This window comes from Sus scrofa, chromosome 1 (assembly GCF_000003025.6).
Source record: "Sus scrofa isolate TJ Tabasco breed Duroc chromosome 1, Sscrofa11.1, whole genome shotgun sequence".
Classification (NCBI taxonomy): domain Eukaryota; kingdom Metazoa; phylum Chordata; class Mammalia; order Artiodactyla; family Suidae; genus Sus; species Sus scrofa.
Genome location: NC_010443.5, coordinates 145,017,019 through 145,034,692, shown reverse-complemented (window position 1 = coordinate 145,034,692; position 17,674 = coordinate 145,017,019). Strand labels below are relative to the sequence as shown.

General features: G+C 37.5%; 1 protein-coding gene across 15 annotated transcripts in view; it reads left to right on the top strand.

The window, feature by feature from the left end:
* The window catches only part of TJP1 (tight junction protein 1), a 265,471-nt gene that overhangs the window by 161,165 nt on the left and 86,632 nt on the right, over positions 1 to 17,674 (top strand). For 12 of the 15 annotated variants that reach the window (XM_021098856.1, XM_021098848.1, XM_021098843.1 and 9 more), the window contains one exon: positions 6,076 to 6,132. In XM_021098856.1, the coding sequence (XP_020954515.1) occupies positions 6,076 to 6,132 (57 nt within the window). Of the gene's footprint in view, positions 1 to 2,280; positions 2,626 to 6,075; positions 6,133 to 17,674 lie in introns of those variants that run through there. The other 3 variants (XM_021098896.1, XM_021098883.1, XM_021098860.1) reach the window with 2 other exon arrangements.

The window sequence follows — 17,674 nt, the reverse complement described above, 5'->3', positions numbered from 1 at the left end:
CCACAGCTCACAGCAATGCCGGATCCTTAACTCACTGAGTGACGTCAGGATCGTACCCAAGTCCTTATGGAGACTAGTCAGATTCATTTCCACTGAACCATGATCAGGAACTTCTGCCCTGTCCTCTTTGAATCTCTTGGCTGTAGTTTACTTTTCTCAGCCTGAAGTACTGCTGAGGCCACCTGAAGGGAACTCCTCTCTCACCTTTTAGCACCTACACTTCGTTCCTCTGTTTGTGCTTTATTTGCATAGATAGCATTGATCACATTTGAAATTAAATGCTTAACTGAAAGGTCAGAGAGGGGCAGGGGTCATCTGTTTTATTCACTAAAACTTGGGTTGTACCTCTTAAGTTCCTGGCTCAGCCTTATCTCAGTAGGTGATCTCGCTTTCTGTTTTGGATGGAGAGCTAAAAAACAAAAACACTGGTGGGCAGGAGGATTCAGAAACAATTCTTTGTAGCAGCTCTGTTTACAGAGGAATATGGAAAGAGCCACTGGAGTGTTGTATCTCTCTTTACTGCTTGATTTTCCTCATGGGGGACCATAAATTATCAAGAAAGTTTTCAGCCTCCTTTACTTAAGAGATAGTACTGGAGGAGTTCCCATCATGGCTTAGCAGTTAATGAACCCAACTAGCATCCATGTGGATGTGGGTTTGATCCCTGGCTTTGCTCAGTGGGTGAAGGATCCGTTGTTGCCATGAGCTGTGGTGTAGATCGCAGACACGGCTCGGATTCCCATGTTGCTGTGGCTGTGGTGTAGGCCGCAGCTATAGCTCTGATTAGACCCCTAGTGTAGGAACCTCCATATGCTGTGGGTGCAGCCCTAAAAAGACCAAAAAAAAGGAAATTCCCTTTGTGGCTCAGCGGTTTACAAACCCAACTAGGATCCGTGAGGATGTAGATTCGATCCCTGGCCTCACTCAGTGGGTTAAGGATCCGGTGTTGCCGTGAATTGCGGTGTAGATTGCAGACGTGGCTTGGATCCCACACTGCTGTGGCTGTGGAGCTGCAGCTCCAATTTGACCCCTAGCCCAGGAACTTCCATATGCTGTGGGTGCAGCCCTTAAAAAGACAAAAAAAAAAAAAAAAAAAGATTTCTGGATAAACTATTTTGCATATATATTTGATATATATATGTACGGTCCAACAATTTTAAAAAATAGGAAAATTTATGATATCTTCCATTTTTATATTTTGTTTCGGCATATTTTCTGGGTAATGATATTTTGTATTAGTTTCTCACTGAGTGTTCCTTCCCAGGTTCCTCAGGTTCTTCCTTTTTTCCCGTTAAAGTATTTGTAGTCCACACGGGCATCTTAGTCCTTTGGTAACTGGAGAGGGTTCAGTACTACTGTTCGTTACTCCTAAGTCCTTGTTACACCAGATCTTAGTCTTGATATTCAGACTTGAATACCTACTTGTTTGCTGCCTATATCTCTGCTTTAGTATTTCCACAGGCACCTTAAATTAATGATGATTAAAATTGAATTTGTGATCTTTTCTTCTCTTCTAGCTTTTCCACTCAACTGCCCAACTCGGAAACCTCTATCAGCCATCTTTAACTCCTCCCTCCCTATTCCTTTAACTTTCTAAGTGGTCTCCCTGCCTCCAATCCATCATCCACATCACAGCCATCAGAATGAGCTCTGATATCTTTTGATGGCCCGAAATTCCTTAGTGTCTTCCCCTTGAATTTAGAGTCCTTAGTATTGTACTGCCAGGCCCTTCTGCTGCCTCTTTTTTCACCCTTTCCTGTCCCACAGACTGTATGGAGCAACCACATTAAAGCTGGCTTTATGTGTAGCAACAACAACCATGCTGACATGCTGTTTCTTCTCTGGAAACATCTTTCCCCACTTTTTTTCTTGGTCACCCTTCAAGCAACTCAAATGTTTTTCGGGGACTCAATCTGTCATCTTCATAGCAAGCAAAGTCCTCTCCATCCTTGAGGCACAGGATGTACACTATTTATCTAGTGTTATAAGCCTTTTCTTTGAGCCCTTAAGGAGGAAGAAGGACCTACTTTTGACCTCCACAGCACTTAGCATAAAGGTTTGTAGTGAATAGTTGAGTGGATTGTCTTTAAAATCACAGCAGGAAGGATGGTAAATTTTAACTGGTCGTATATCTAGATAGTGTTAGGGCGTTAAGGTTTTTCTTCATTTGGAGAACCCTGGCTTATATTTTCATCCTGTCTTGTCAGTTATAGGTTTATCCTGTCTTGTTAGTTCCTGTGTCTTCCTGGTTTTTTTCCCCCATTTTGTCTGTAGTCACTCCTAAAGGACAGTGAAGCTGTCTAGAATTAGGATCTGAAGTTTTGGCAGGAAGCCCTTCAGAATTGGTGATCTGAGTAAGTGTCTTTGCCAGCTGGAGCTTAGAACAAAGAAACCAAACAAACTCTTGGCACATTCTGAAATGCAGCTTTTTGCTTCTTCAGAAATTGTGATTCTGGTCAGTTGATGCTAACTTAGAAATGTGTGTAGAACTCAGAATTCAGTAGCCCCTCTTGATGCCTTTAATGCTTCATTAATTATTGAATTTGCAGCCTGTTTGGAGTTGGAGTATCATTGGAATTATGGTCTGTTAGAATTTTTGGAGCTGGATTGAACTTTATACTTGAGGTAATTTCTTTTCGTTCCCTAATTTTCATTCCGTTCCATAATTTTATGAGGAAAGCTAAGGTTATTTACCTAGTTGACGGCAGATGGGCTCTGTTCTTACTATTTCTGGATTAGTTCATTTTCTGTTTAATAACGTCTTTCAAAGTTACAGGGAATGATTGTGTTCGAATCATTCTTAGAGGAGTGACACTTTTTACTTGAGGTATCCCCACAAGCCTAAATGTTTTGGAAATGAAACCGTCATTTACCAGAAAATCCTTGTGCAAGTTACACAGTTATGCATTCTGCTTTTTTTTCCAATGAGAAAAATGACAAGCAATTTTACAAGAAGGATCATGTTTTAAAAATTATTTATAGGAGTAAATAATAGGTGAACTTATTAATAAGACACTGCAAAAGGGCTCATAGTGAAAATTTAAGATTCCATAACTCCCTGCCCTATTTCTTTTTCTCCACCCGAGAGACCACTTATTTCTTAGATATTCTTTCAAAGGAAATCCTTTTCCTCATTTTCCTAAAGTATCAAAATTACTAAAGTATCAAATTTAGTAGTACTAACAATGTTTTATATAAATTTTAGTCTTCAGTTAATTTCTGAGTGATTTACTGTAAGAATCCCTCCCCCCTCAACATTTTATGATCACTTTCAAAGCAAAGCTGAAATTTGGAAGAATTTTACAGTGAGTATTTAAAATTCCATTACCTAAGATTCTCCCATTATGTTTTACTCTGTATTACCACAGATCTATGTGTTTATCCCTTTATTCATCCCTCCATTCCTTCAGAACTCCTCATAAAGTCTGCCTAGTTATACAAATACCCATGAGTAGAATTTCGTTGCTTTTGCCGCTGAAGGAAACCAGAGTCCTGAAAGTGGAAAGAGATGGTATGGTCCGTGGTGTAAACTAGGAATAGTTTTTCTGTGTGTGTGTGTGTGTGTGTGTGTGTGTGTGTGTGTGTGTGTTTAAGTGATAAAGATCAACAAGGCATAACATCTTATTTAGAGTATGGATTAAATTGGTTTAGTGTGCTAGTCGAGAGCCTAACTAACCAGTCTTTCTGATATTTCGTTCTCTATTTCCTTCTTTCCTATACATTGGTTTCCCTTCTGATAAATCAAGCTATTAAGGCTATGTTTGGCTTAAACAGATAAGTGAGCTATTATAGTACCCATTTTGGGTAAGCCATTGAGTTGGTTGAGGTGTGTACTTTTCTGAAGAAACATTATTTTGACTGGGATGCTGAGACAATTGTGTTAGTATTTTTTCGCTTATAAAACAGCAATCTAAATTTGTCTTACTGTATTCTTCTAGAGGCTTTTACATTAAGATCTTAATGTATAGCTCTTACTAGCAGAATACTTTTTTACAATTAACAGTAAAACATAAAATAATCTCCTTAAATATTATTTTTCCTAAAAGCAAAGTTAAAAATAGATATTTCATAGTTTCAAATGGGATTCGACGAATGTGGCTTAAAATATTTTGGCAGTTTTATGCTGATTGGGAATGGAAAAGGAAAGCAAAAGAATCTGTAATGAAAAAACATCACCCATAATCCCTTCACTTTGAAAGTGATGAGTGTTAATATTTTGTATATCCCTTTAGCCTTTCTTTTCCTATTCATGTTTATAAACAAAATTAGGATAACAATATACAAGCTATCTTATAATCTCTTTTTCCTCCCTTCACATTAAATGAATTTTCTAATTTAATTAATATTCTTTTACTAAATGGAAAACTGCATGACCATTAAAACCGTACAGAGGATGATAAATTTTCACCCTGAAGAGTATTTTATCGAGGTACTCCAGTTACCAGATCACTCATTTTGCACTCAGGAAAAGAATTAAAAGGGCAGTGAAGCAGTGCTGCTGGTGAAAGAAGTGGATCAAGGCAAGATGAGCTTAAAGCTGTGCAAGCAGTTCTCAGTTTTAATAAGTCAGCTAAGATTGGACAAACTGGCAATTGCAGATATTTTTATCATGTATATTTTAGTAGAACTCTTGTTATTTAGCGGAATTACTCATATCATCACTGTGTTACATTGACGGAGAAATTTTTTTAAGTACATAAATTCTGGTCAATTTTTATTAAAAAAACAAAACAGCTTTGTTCCCAGCAGAGGTCTCATTAAAAGGAGATTTTGCTGCACTTGACTGAAAGATTGAAACAAAACACTGGTTGACAGTTTTTATCTATGGGAGTGAACAGAGGGATCTTTCTCTCCTTCTCATTCATCTGGCAGGAAAGTTAATCCAGTTGCTTTGAATTTAGGGAAGCAGGCTTTCTTTATAGGGATTCATTTTCTAATGTGGCAGTAATGTTTGATGGAGGTTAGTGTGGGAAAGGAGAAATAGGCCCATGGCCCCTTGGCAGATATGTTTTGATGATGCTAATGACAGCTGTGGAAAACAGATCTCACTTGTGGAACAGACATTGATGGGTAACGAGTAATGTTCTGGCGGCATCAAGCTCAGTGCCTGCTCCTTCCACCTGACCTTTTGCTAACTCTGAAAAAATACCTTTAAAAAATTGTAAATATAGATATGTTCCAGAGACTTAACATTAAATAAGTAACATTAAAATAATTTGAATTACTTTAAGCCTTTAACAGCAAATTCTTAGAAACTTCGAATTCTTTAGTGTTCATCCCTTGGGTAGTGATTTATTTCCCTCTTTAGTAAGAAGTTATTGGCAGAAGATCCTGAACTACTTTGATGTTTGAGCAGCACCTCTCTTGGAGTTCCTACCACTTTTGTTTTAAGGCGATTCTTAGGGGGTGGGGATTAGAGTTGTTTATTTGTTTGTTTGTTTCTTTTGTCTGTGGCATGGGCATGTGTGCACGGTTTGTATAGGAGACTAGCCCCTCCCCCCACCCCCAGGGTTATAAACAAAACTTGAGAAGATAATTCTGTAGTAAAACTGAAACTAGGTGGAGCAATAGTGTTTTAACTGATACTGAAGCAACCATTGACCAAGCCTATCAGATGGTCTTATCATTTTCCTGTTAACATGTATGTTTAGAATTACTGAGTTCAGAGGTATTTGACATTTCCTTTCTTTGTGCAGCATAAGGAATGCTTTTAAATGGTTATGTATCCTTAGATATTTTAAAGGTAGTATTCTAACTTTTATTTTTTTCTATCTGATGTTAAGTATAAAGTTGTAGAATTAGCTTGAATACCGATTTTAGCTGGCATGGAATGAATATAGAGTGGCATCTGTCCAAATTAAGTTAAAAACAAAGGAAGTTCCTGTGTGTAGTTTCCGGTCTCTTACAACAAAAGCAAAAAACCTTTCATAATTATTAAGCCCTTTTCAGAATCCCTAACATTAAAAGTATGAATTTTGGTATTTTGGTGTGCTGAATTGTTTGCTGGATGTTCTCATCCACTTTATTAAAGACATTTTCCTAAAAGATAATTATGTTTTTCTTTTCCTTTATCAGAACACAGCAATGGAGGAAACAGCTATATGGGAACAACACACGGTGACGCTTCACAGGGTAAGTTGGAGTAAATAATCTGTGTGTAACTCAGGATACTGGCAGCTTTTGAAAACAATAGAGGAAAGCCAGATGTCAGGAAGCCAGAAAAAAGGGGAAGAACTTTTCTATATTCCTTTGTTTAAAATTGGAGTTGCAGTAGATCTTTATTAAGGTCAAAAGTGAACATGATTACTTTTTCATATATCCTTTTGGTTGTTATTTGCATATTTCTGCTTTTAATTATGTGATTTGTTTTTAAAATTTTGAGTGATCAGATGAAAGACACTGTGTTGGTGTAAATTATAAACTTTCAGCTTTTCTGTGTATACATGCATGTATTGTATGTAGACTTGGAGTTTTAAATTGAACAAGGTCATGTGAGTAATAAAATCTGAAAAGATACTTGTTGGTTTGAAACATGTAGGGCCAAGGTACTGCTGAAGCAATTGCAGATGGGCAGAGAGCAGGGAGCAGTAAGAGTAAAAGCTTTGTCTGAGATGAGACTGCTCTGAATTTGAACTCTAGTGCTGCCTGTTTCCCTTTAGAAGTGAGCAAATGATCCAATCAGCTTTTAAAGCATTGGTTTTCACATGGTTTTTAAACATGGGGCTAGTGCCACCATATCATGCTTGACATAAAGTAGTGCCTCCCACAAATCTCCCCTTTCCTTCATTTGAAGAGAGCTGACTCTACGGATTAGCCTTCTCCTTAGCGAATGTACAGAAAGAGCTTAGAAAATATTTAAATATTTTACACTCAACTGTTCTACCAGCTGTGTTCATTACTAGGACGATGGGAGAGGGAAAATCATGTCCCTGAATCTTGCCCCTGATTATCTCATGAATGTGTGAATCTGCACATATATATAGAATGTGTGAATAAATTATTCGAAAACAGTGATTTCAGATAAGATATAGTCAATTTTTTTGTCTCCCTGAATGGTAGCGAAATCATTAAATAATACTAACCTTTTAACTTATGGAGCCAAGGTATGGCCTATCTTTGAAATGTGCTGGTAGATAGCATATTTATACCAGATTAAACATATACTTTCATACCTTATAAATGTTTAATTGGCTTGAATTGAAAGAATAATTTGGTATTATTTTATCATATTAAATTTATTTACTTTAATACCTTTATTGTTTTTATTGGGGTAATTAACACACAATAAGATTCATCCTAAGTAAACAGTTCTGAGTTTGACAAATGCATGCATATGTGACAGACATATAACACCACTGTAAACAAAATGTAGAACAATTCCATCACCCTGAAATTTTCTCTCATGCCTTTTATGGTCAACCCTGTCCCCTCAGCCCTAGCACTTAGCCCTGATATGTTTTCTGCTCCTATTTATACATTTGCTTTTTCCAGAATGTCGTGTAGGTGAACTCATAAAGTATATACCCTTTTGAGACTGGCTTCCTAAACTTAGCCTAAAGCAATTGAGATTTCTCCATGATGTAACGTGGATCAGTAGTTAATTCTTTCTTATTGCTGAGTAATGTTTCATTGTATGAATGTAGGATGATTTGCTTATTCATTTTCCAGTCTTAGTACACTGGGATTGCTTCCAGTTTGTGATGGTTGTGAATAAATCTGGTCACGTGTACAGGTTTTTGTATGAACGTAACTTTTCATTTGTGTAGGAATGAAATTTCTGTGGGTTTTATGGTAAGTGAATGTTTAACTTTTTTAAGGAGCTGTCAAACTGTTATCAGTTTTACATCCCACCAGCAATCCATAAGAGCTCCAGTTGCATTGTATCCTTATCACTACTTGATATCATTGGGGTTGTGTGTGCCCCTCCTTTTAATTTTAGCTATTCCAGTAGGTGTGTAGTGATATGCCATTGTTCAGTTTTTAGTTTTCTCAAGACTAATGATGTTGAATATCTATTTATGTGCTTGTCATCAATATACCTTCTTTGCTTGTCATCAATATACCTTCTTTGGTAAATCTTTTTCCATTTTTAATTAGGTTGTTTGTTTTCTTATATTGACCTTAGATAGATAGACTGCCATTTTTTTCTGCAGCAAATGGGTTTACTCAGGACCAGTAACGAATTGCAATTTAAGATCTGCAGCCACAGCAAGACACAGTGAAAGATCCCAGCAAAAAATGGAGAAAACTCTTTGACAGAGGGAGAAAAGGAGATTGGGAGAGCTATAGTACACAGAGTCCATTGGAGGAATTGAGAGTTCAGAGTAGAATGGTTTTTCATTGGCTAAATTGTGACAGTCTCTCATTGGCTGAGCTCTTTCAAGGCAATAAGAGGAAGTCTGTCTTCTTGTTGGGTTGTGCTAGCAGCATAGTGCATGAACATTCCCCCTTCTGGCCCCCAGACTCTGTTTTAATTGAGGTTTCATCTTTGTTTATTTTTATACTTATTATTTCGTTTTAATTGTAGTAAAATACTCATAACAAAATTTACCGTCTGTTCAATTCCTTAGTCTATTTTTTTTTTAATTTTTTTATTTTTTTATTTTTTATTTTTTTGTCTTTTCTTTTTGTTGTTGTTATTATTGCTATCTCTTGGTTCTTGGGCCGCTCCCGCGGCATATGGAGGTTCCCAGGCTAGGGGTTGAATCGGAGCTGTAGCCACCGGCCTACGCCAGAGCCACAGCAACGCGGGATCCGAGCCGCGTCTGCAACCTACACCACAGCTCACGGCAACGCCAGATCGTTAACCCACTGAGCAAGGGCAGGGTCCGAACCCGCAACCTCATGGTTCCTAGTCGGATTCGTTAACCACTGCGCCACGACGGGAACTCCCCTTAGTCTATTTTTAATTGGGTTATTTGGTTTTTATTTGTTGAGCTATAGGAGTTTTTATATATTCTGGACATTAACCCCTTATCACATATTCAGATATATGACTTGTAAATGTTTTTCCCCTTTCCATGGATTATTTTGCTACTTTATTTACTATAGATCTGTATCTCATTAGCTTAGGCAAAATAGGAAAAGATCCTGAGTGCTGAGAAAACAGAATCTGATTTTCTGAGTTTCATACCAGCTCATCATGGTAGTTGTAATACTCAGGCAGGTCTGAGAACTCCTGTCTAGAAGATCATGTAAATTCCATTATGTAGCTGGGCTCTACTTGTTTGTTGCAGTTTTCTTTTCCCTGAGGGAGTACCAGCCCAGAGAAATGTCATCAGAAGATACGTAGAGAAAAGATGAGTATATAATTTTAAGTCTTTGGTTTTCAAATGTATTAACTATTGCTCTGGGAATACAGAGCTATGTTGCCTCTGGGCCTCATCAGAGAGAGACTGTGACAGAATGGAAGTCCTCAACAACCATCCCTCCAGGAGTTGTTTTTTGTAGGTTTTTAAAAATAAACCTGTCATTGTAAGCCCAGAGACTTAGGCTGAAGCATAATTCAGTTGACTTCATTCTCTGAGGCTGTAGAACTAACTATACTTTCACATATCTCTCCTTTGGAATTCTGAGTTGACAAGAATAAAATTTAGACTATCTAGAGCTTTGTTAGTGTACTTTGTTGTAAAGAGCTAGAAAATAAATACGTATTTTAGGCCTTGCAGGCCATAAATCTCTGTCAGAACTACTCAGCTAAAGTTATATTGCAAAAGCTTCCATAAAGAGTAGAGTAGGTAAAAAAATGGGTGGGTCTCTAAGTTCCAATAACACTTTATTTGCAGAAGTAGGCAGCGAGCTGGATTTACCTTCGGGCCATAGTGTGCTGCCCACTGATCTAGAGCAGTAGCTCTCTAGATTAACTGTAAAGAGGAAGCAACTAGATCATCCCCAACTACCAGATTCTGATTCCTTTGGTCCTGGATGGGACCGTGGCACCTCTAATAAGCATTATTATAAATCGGTTTTTGAAATGGAGGTCCATGGCCTCTGACACCACATTTTTAAGAAGCATGACGGAGGAATGAGAAAGTCATTCTTGAAATGAGCCAGGAGAGCTTTTGGAGTATAGTAAGTGAAGGAGATAATTTGAGGCTTTGTTTTTTTGTTAGTAACCTGGAGTTACAGATATTGCATGTTGCCAGGTAAGGGCAGAACTATATTTTTTGACATCTGACAGTCAATTACATGAAAGAGAAAGGTAACTGTTTCTTTTACAAGAGTAAATATCCTGTGGATTTAAATGCCAACATTTTCTGCTATTTACTCTCCAGAATAATATAATATATGCTTGTATATTGCCTCATCTATTTGCATTCTCAGAGGAAGCTTTCTTCTTAGAATACTAGAAATGATTGAAATCTGATTCATTCTTTAAACCTAAGTAATTTTTGGTGTTCCACTGTATGCCAAGCACTGTTGTAGTCCTGGGAATTATATCAGAAAAAAAGCAGATAACACTCCCTGCCTTGTGGATTTTGACCTTCCCTACTGGTCCTCAACTATGGATGAATATATACCCCGGGTAGTTGTCCATCCCATCTTCTGTTGCATTATAATTTTCTTAAGGATAGGAAATCTTAACCAGTTTTATGTCTCCTTAGTGCTTGTTACTTAGTTATACACGATAAGACTTAATTTCCTAGGAGGCCAGACTACTCAACAAAGTCATTCTTAGGAGATCTTTGCAGCATTGTCTAGTAGCAATATAATGCAAACCACATGTGTTATTAAGATGTTCCTAGTCATCATATTTAAAAATGTAAGGAATGCGTAAAATTAATTTTATAATAGATCTTATTTAACTCAGTATATCCAAAATATTGTCATTTTCAACATGTAATTTAAAAGTTAATATACCTATTTTGCCTTTTTTTCATACCGAGTCTTAGAAAACTTGCACATTTTTCAATTTCAGATAAGACTACCCACATTTTAAGTGCTCAGTAGTTGTATATATAATGGCAATAGTATTGGCAAATGCAGGTCTGCAGCTCGAGATGGTAGCTGTTCCACCCCTCCCCACCCATGACATACCCACAGCTTTCTTTAGTTTTAGATGTTCTCCCTTAGAAAATGCATGGGTTTTTTTTTTTTTTTTTTTCTTTTTGGGGGGAAGGGGCGGGGGGTCCTTTTAGGGCCACACCCGAGGCATATAGAGGTTCCCAGGCTAGAGGTCCCATCGGAGCCGTAGCCTCTGGCCTACGCCACAGCAGCAGCAACTCAGGATCCGAGCCATGTCTGTGATCTACACCACAGCTCACAGCGATGCTGGATCCTTAACCCACTGAGCAAGGCTAGGGATTGAACCCACGTCCTCATGGATCCTAGTTGGGTTCGTTGTCCGCTGAGCCATGACGGGAACTCCAAAAATGCATGTATTTTTATAGTTCTTTGAGAAATAAATAAATACTCCAGAATGAGTTGTTCATCTGAACACTTTTTTTTTTTATTTTCTGAGAAAGAATTAGGTAGAAGATTAAATGAATATTTGTATAAAAAAGAATTAAAGGCTTGAGAGTGGTTTATGAGAGGGTTGGCAGAGATGGCAGAGTAGGAAGATAATAAGCTTACCTCTTCTCATGGGGATACCAGAATTACAACTCTTTATAGAGCATTTGTTGATGAGCAAGACCAAAGGCATAAAGATCTTCTACAACTAAGGATAATTAGAAAGAACCACAATGAGATGGGTAGGAGAGGTGGAGTCTCACTTAAGACCAGACCCCCTGGGTAGTTCAAGACCCATGCCTCCAGGGTGGGTGACGATAAACAGGAGAGTAATTACATTGCAGGGGTTCTTCCCAAGGTGAAAGGAGTCCGAGCTCCTCGGTGGGCTCCCCAGCCCAGGGATTCTGTACTAGGAAGGTGAGCACCCAGAATGTTTGGCTTTGAAGGCCAGCAAGACTTATTTTCTGAAGACCTAGAGGGCTGTGAGCAATGGAGACTCCACTTTTAAAGGGTGCACACAAAAGACATGTTCCAAGTTTCCGGAAAGAAACAGTAATTTGAAAGGAGCTTGGGTCAGACCCACTTGCTGATCTTGGAGAGTCTCCTGGAAAGACAGAAGACAACTACAGCTCTCCCTGGGGTCATAACCACTGATGGCAGCTATTGTGAGGATTTCATTCTATCGTGTGGACACTGGTGCAAACGCCATTATGGAATGCTCCCTCTAACTCATTAGTACTAGGATCCCCAGGGCCCTGTAGCCAGAGACCCTAGGACCTGCTTCTGCCCACCAGTTGGCTGGCACTAGCCCTAGGACCTGACTTTACTCACTGGCAGGTCAGCATCAGCATGGGATCCTCTGGGCCTGGTCCCCACACACCAATTGGCTGATACCAGCCCCAGGACTGGCCATCACCAAAAAGTCTACAGATAACAACTGTTGGTGAGGATGTAGAGAAAGGAATCCTCATGCACTATTGGTGGGAATGTATATCACTGCAGCCACTATGGGAAACAGTATGGAGTTTCCTTAAAAAACCAAAAATAGAACTACCATGTGATCCAGCAATTCCATTTCTGGGTAGGTATTTGAAGAAAACGAAAACCTAATTTGTAAAAATCCTTGCACCCCAGTATTTATAATATCATTATTTACAATAGCCAAGATATGGAAGCAGTCTTAAGTGCCCATCAGTAAAGGAGATAAAGATGTGGTACATAAATACAATGGAATATTAACTCAGCCATAGAAAGAACGAAATGTTGCCATTTGCAACAACTGGGTGGACCTGGAGGTTATTTTGCTTATTGAAGTAAGACAGAAAGACAGATACTATGCATTATCACTTATATGTAGAATCTAAAAAATAAAACTAGTGAATATAATAAAAAAAGAAACAGATTCACAGGTATAGAGAACAAACTAGTGCTTACCAGTGGGGAGAGGGAGGGGAAGGGGCAATAAAAGGCAGAGGATTAAGAGGTACAAAATATTGTTTATAAAACAAGCTGCAAGGATGTATTGTACAGTGCAGGGAAATATAGCCAATATTTTATAATAACTTTAGAGTGTAATCTGTAACAATTTGTATCACTATGTCGTCTACCTGAAACTAAAATAATTTGTTCATTTGCTTTTTAGTGCTGCACCCATGACATATGGAACTTTCCAGGCTAGGGATTGAATTGCAACTGTAGCCATCAGCCCACACCACAGCCACAGCAACATGGGATCCAAGCCACCTCTGCGACCTACACCACAGCTCATGGTAACGCCCTGACCCACTGAGTAAAGACAGGGATCCAACCTGCACCTCGTGGATGCTAGTCAGATTTGTTTCTGCTGCACCACAACAGGACCTCCCAAATATTTTCAACCACCTGTATCTCATTTTTTAAAAAAGTAAGAAAACCCCACTGTGTTGTACACCTAAAACTAAAAAATTAAATGGTAAATGTATGTTGAAAGCAAGAATCTAGTTAAGAGAAAATCTAAGGATGAGCAGCTGCTTCAGAAGTGATTGGATAAGAAGTAAGCTTGGAACAAGGTGGCAAGGTAGTTCAGTGAAGGAAAGAATAGTTCTTTTCTTTTTGGAGGGGCCTGCAACATGCAAAAGTTCTGAGGCCAGGAATGAACCCAAGCCGTACCAGTAACAATGCTTTTTACCAGCAGTAAAAAGAAATGAAGTACTGATAATGCCATGATGTGGATGAACCTTGAAAACATTACATTAATTCAAAGAAGCCAGTTGCAAAGGATCATTATCATCTAATTCCACTTATAGGAAATGGTTAGTACAGGTGAATAGACAGAAAGTAGATTAGTGGCTTTAGGATATGGGGGATATAGGGATGATGGCTAAATTTAGGGAATTTCCTCTAGGGTTATGAAAATGTTATAAAATTGATTGTAATGATGGTTGCGCAACTCTGAATACTCAAAAACATTGAATTTACATTTTGAAGAGTGAATTAATCATAGGTGGCTTAATATGTCAGTAAAACTGTTCTAGGAAAAGGGGCAGGAGAGGGGGTATTCCTACATCCGTTGAGTAGCTCCAAGCTAGTATGTGATAGAAGATAAGCATTTACACTGAGGTTAAGCATGTAAGATAAGCTAGGCTTGTTTTATCTGTTTGAAGGTCATTGTTTACATTCATAGAATGAATTATGGATGTTTCAAACTCTATATTTTATTCAGTTTCTGTGAAATAAGGTTAATAACCACTTGAAGTAAATTGAATCTCAGAAAGGTCTAGTGAAATGTCCCAAAGAGGTAGATTTTGAACATAGGTCTTTGGACTTAGCATATGTTTATCTTTTCATTTATATGTAAATTGAAATTTTAAATACAAAAATATTTATGGAATATAATATCTGAATTCAGAATTCAAATTCTGTCACATAAACTATATATAATTTAATAAGATGAGTAAAATAAAAAAGTAACATTGTTAAGAAGGAGCCAAATTCTTGGCACTTTTTTTTTTTTTTATGTTTAGAACATTGGTGAGGTCAGTTTTGTGGAGAAAATGACAGTTTTGGAGAAGAGTATTTGGAAATGTTTTATAAGAAGCTGGAAATAGAAAGGTGGAGTAGGAATTAGAAATGAAAGCTATAATTTGGGAGTCAGAGTGGTAAGTATGAGAGTTGTAGTGTAAGAATCAGTGGGCACACACACACACACAATGTGAGTAGCCAAGGAGCTGTTGAAGGAAGCAGGGATAAAAAGAACTAGTCTAACAGTCTTGGCATTTCAACAACATTTTGAGCACTACCAAGGTAAGGTGGAAAAACTGTAGGGGGTCTTGTGACTAGTTTGGGCTTACCACTTGTTGATTTCGAACAGGCCTTGCAGATCTGTTGGGGCCTCATAGAATTGAAGTATATCAGAGTTGAAAAAAATCCTGATCTCTTACTCAAATGAAGGAACTAAAGTCCACAGAGGTCCTAGAAATGGCCACAGCTGGCAGGTAGTGGAGTGACATGTGGGACTCGGGGCCTTTGGACTTCATTTGTAAAAATGAAGTTGAAGGAGTTGATTGCCAAGGATCTGTTTGGATTAAAAAAAATTTTTGGGGGGGGGGTTAAAAATTTTTTGAGCCCAGTGTTTACTGTGAGAACACATGGCTAGAACAGTTTCTATAGAATGTTGAGGACTGATTGGAGGAAAAGGGGAGAGGAATCAAACTATAAAAAACTATAGGAGTAAAACTATATGGTGAGAATTAATTTAGCTGGTTGTAGAAATTTGGCATGGAAAAACAACAAAAGAAGAGTAACAAGAGAATCTTTAGGGGATTGGGCATACTTGAAGGAAATAAGAATATTTGGAGGGGAGATTGTTCATGTTATGCAGTTATATTTTTATAACCGAATCAACAGTCAACTTTCAGGATTTTTTTTCTTTTTTTGCTTTATCTTTTAAGAAATCAAATATTTTAACAAATGAATGGGCAAGCCCTTCATATAAAAGATCTGATTGTAAATAGTTCAGGCTTTGTTTGCAATATGGTCCTGTTGCAACTACTCAGTGCAGAAGCAGTCATAATGAAATGTAAAGGAATAAGCATGGCTGGTGTCCAGTAAAAGTGGGCAGATAACTGAACAGATTCCAGGCCTTTTGTTTATCATAAATTCAGTTATACTACCAGGCAAACGTAAAAATACATGTTATTCCATGTGGCTGCCTGTGGTCTTGAAGGGATAAAATGTGATAAAAATAAAATTCATGTATCCCAAACCTAATCATATATGTGTGTGCACATCCAAATAAATGAGATTATATTATACTACTTATTGTTTAATTAATTTATTCATTTTGGCACAACCACAGCACGTGGAAGTTCCCCAGGCCAGGCAGGGATTGAATCTGAGCCACAGCCGTGACAACACTGGTTTCTTAACCTGCTAAGCCACCAGGGAACTCCATATTATACTACTTTAAACCACTTACCCCACCACCATAATAAAAAACATTATCTTGGGCATTTTATCATGTGAACATGTAAAAATCAACTATCTTTTGACACACCTAAAATTTTTTTGTGCTAAAGATATAGGAGAAAATGGATTATTACCCATTTTTTAAAAAAAAAAATCCTTACAGAAAGCATCGTGTTAGTCTTTTGTAAATCCAGTGCAGAGTATACGATTGCCTTGGAATAATAATAATTCTACTACTGTCAGTTTTGATCACTGGAAATAGTATTAAAAATTTTTCTATACATACTTTATTCCTTTCCCCATTTTAAAAAATGATTTTGAGAGTTCTGTTGTAGCTTAGCAGTAATGAACCCGACTAGTATCCATGAGAATGTGGGTTCGATCCCTGGCCTCACTCACTGCATTAAGATTCTGGCATTGCTGTGAGCTGTGTTGTAGGTTGCAGACGCTGCTTGGATCTGGCATTGCTGTGGCTGTGGTGTAGATCAGCAGCTGCAGCTCTGATTCAACCCCTAGCCTGGGAACTTCCATATGCTGTGGGTGTGGCCCTAAAAAAATAAAATAAAATAATAAAATGATTTTCCTATACCTATATCAAATAGCTATTACATAATTTAACCCTTTAATCCTAATCTTAGTATTTTAAGTAGATATGTATTAATGCTTACCACCAGTCCCTTCCAATGTCTCTTGTCATTTTGATTGCCAGGAAATTATTTTCTGTTACGCTACTTAAGGAAGGGATCTTACAAAACAATATTTACTAGTTTATCTGTGCCCTTTTATATTTGAAGATTAGTTTTACTGGATATAAAATCCTTGGCTCATTGGTTTCCTTGAGTATCTCAACTATGTTATTTTTAGCATAATGTGTTGCTAACCCATGTGTGATAATAATTTATATTTCTTCATAATTTATAACTCTTTTTGCCTAGAAGTCAAAGAATCTTCTTCCTTAAAATCTAGTCATTTTACTTTAGTTTATTTTGATGTTAGTTCCTCTGAATTGATATTCTCAGATATCTATGGTATCCTTTGAGTATTAATTTCAATTAAATATATATGTGTCAGGGAAGTTCTTTTTTATTTCATTACAGTTTTACTATTTTCTTCTTCCCTTATTTTGGTTTAGTTTTTTAGGAACTTCTACTATCCATATGTTGTATCTATTGCCTTTCTTCATTATTTGTGGTTTTCTCTCAAACCTCTTTTTAAAAATTTTGCGTCATTTCTTTTTTGTTTTTAAAATGATTTCTCCTTTTTATTTCTTCTATGGCATTATATGTATTTGGTCTGTGCTGCTATCTAAAATGGCTTTTTAAAATTTCTAATTACCTCTTGAATTCTGTCAGCCTCATTTCTGAATTTTTTAAAATTCTTTTTTGTCTTTTGTCTTTTGTTGTTCTAGGGCTGCACCTGCAGCATATGGAGGTTCCCGGGCTAGGGGTTGAATCAGAGTTGTTGCTCCTGACCTATGCCAGAGCCACAGCAACACCAGATCCGAGCTGCGTCTGTGATTTACACCACAGGTCACGGCAAAGCCAGACCCTTAACCCACTGAGCGAGGCCAGGGATCGAACCCACAACCTCATGGTTCCTAGTCAGATTCGTTTCCCCTGCACCAAGGTGGGAACTCCTTTTTTTGTTTGTTCGTTTTTGTTTTGTAAATTCTTATTTATATTCTTTCATGTCTTCTATATTTTCTTAATGCCATTTCACTTGTTTGTAATAGTAACACTTTTTTTTTGAGCACTCTTTTTGGTATGCTTTCATTTTC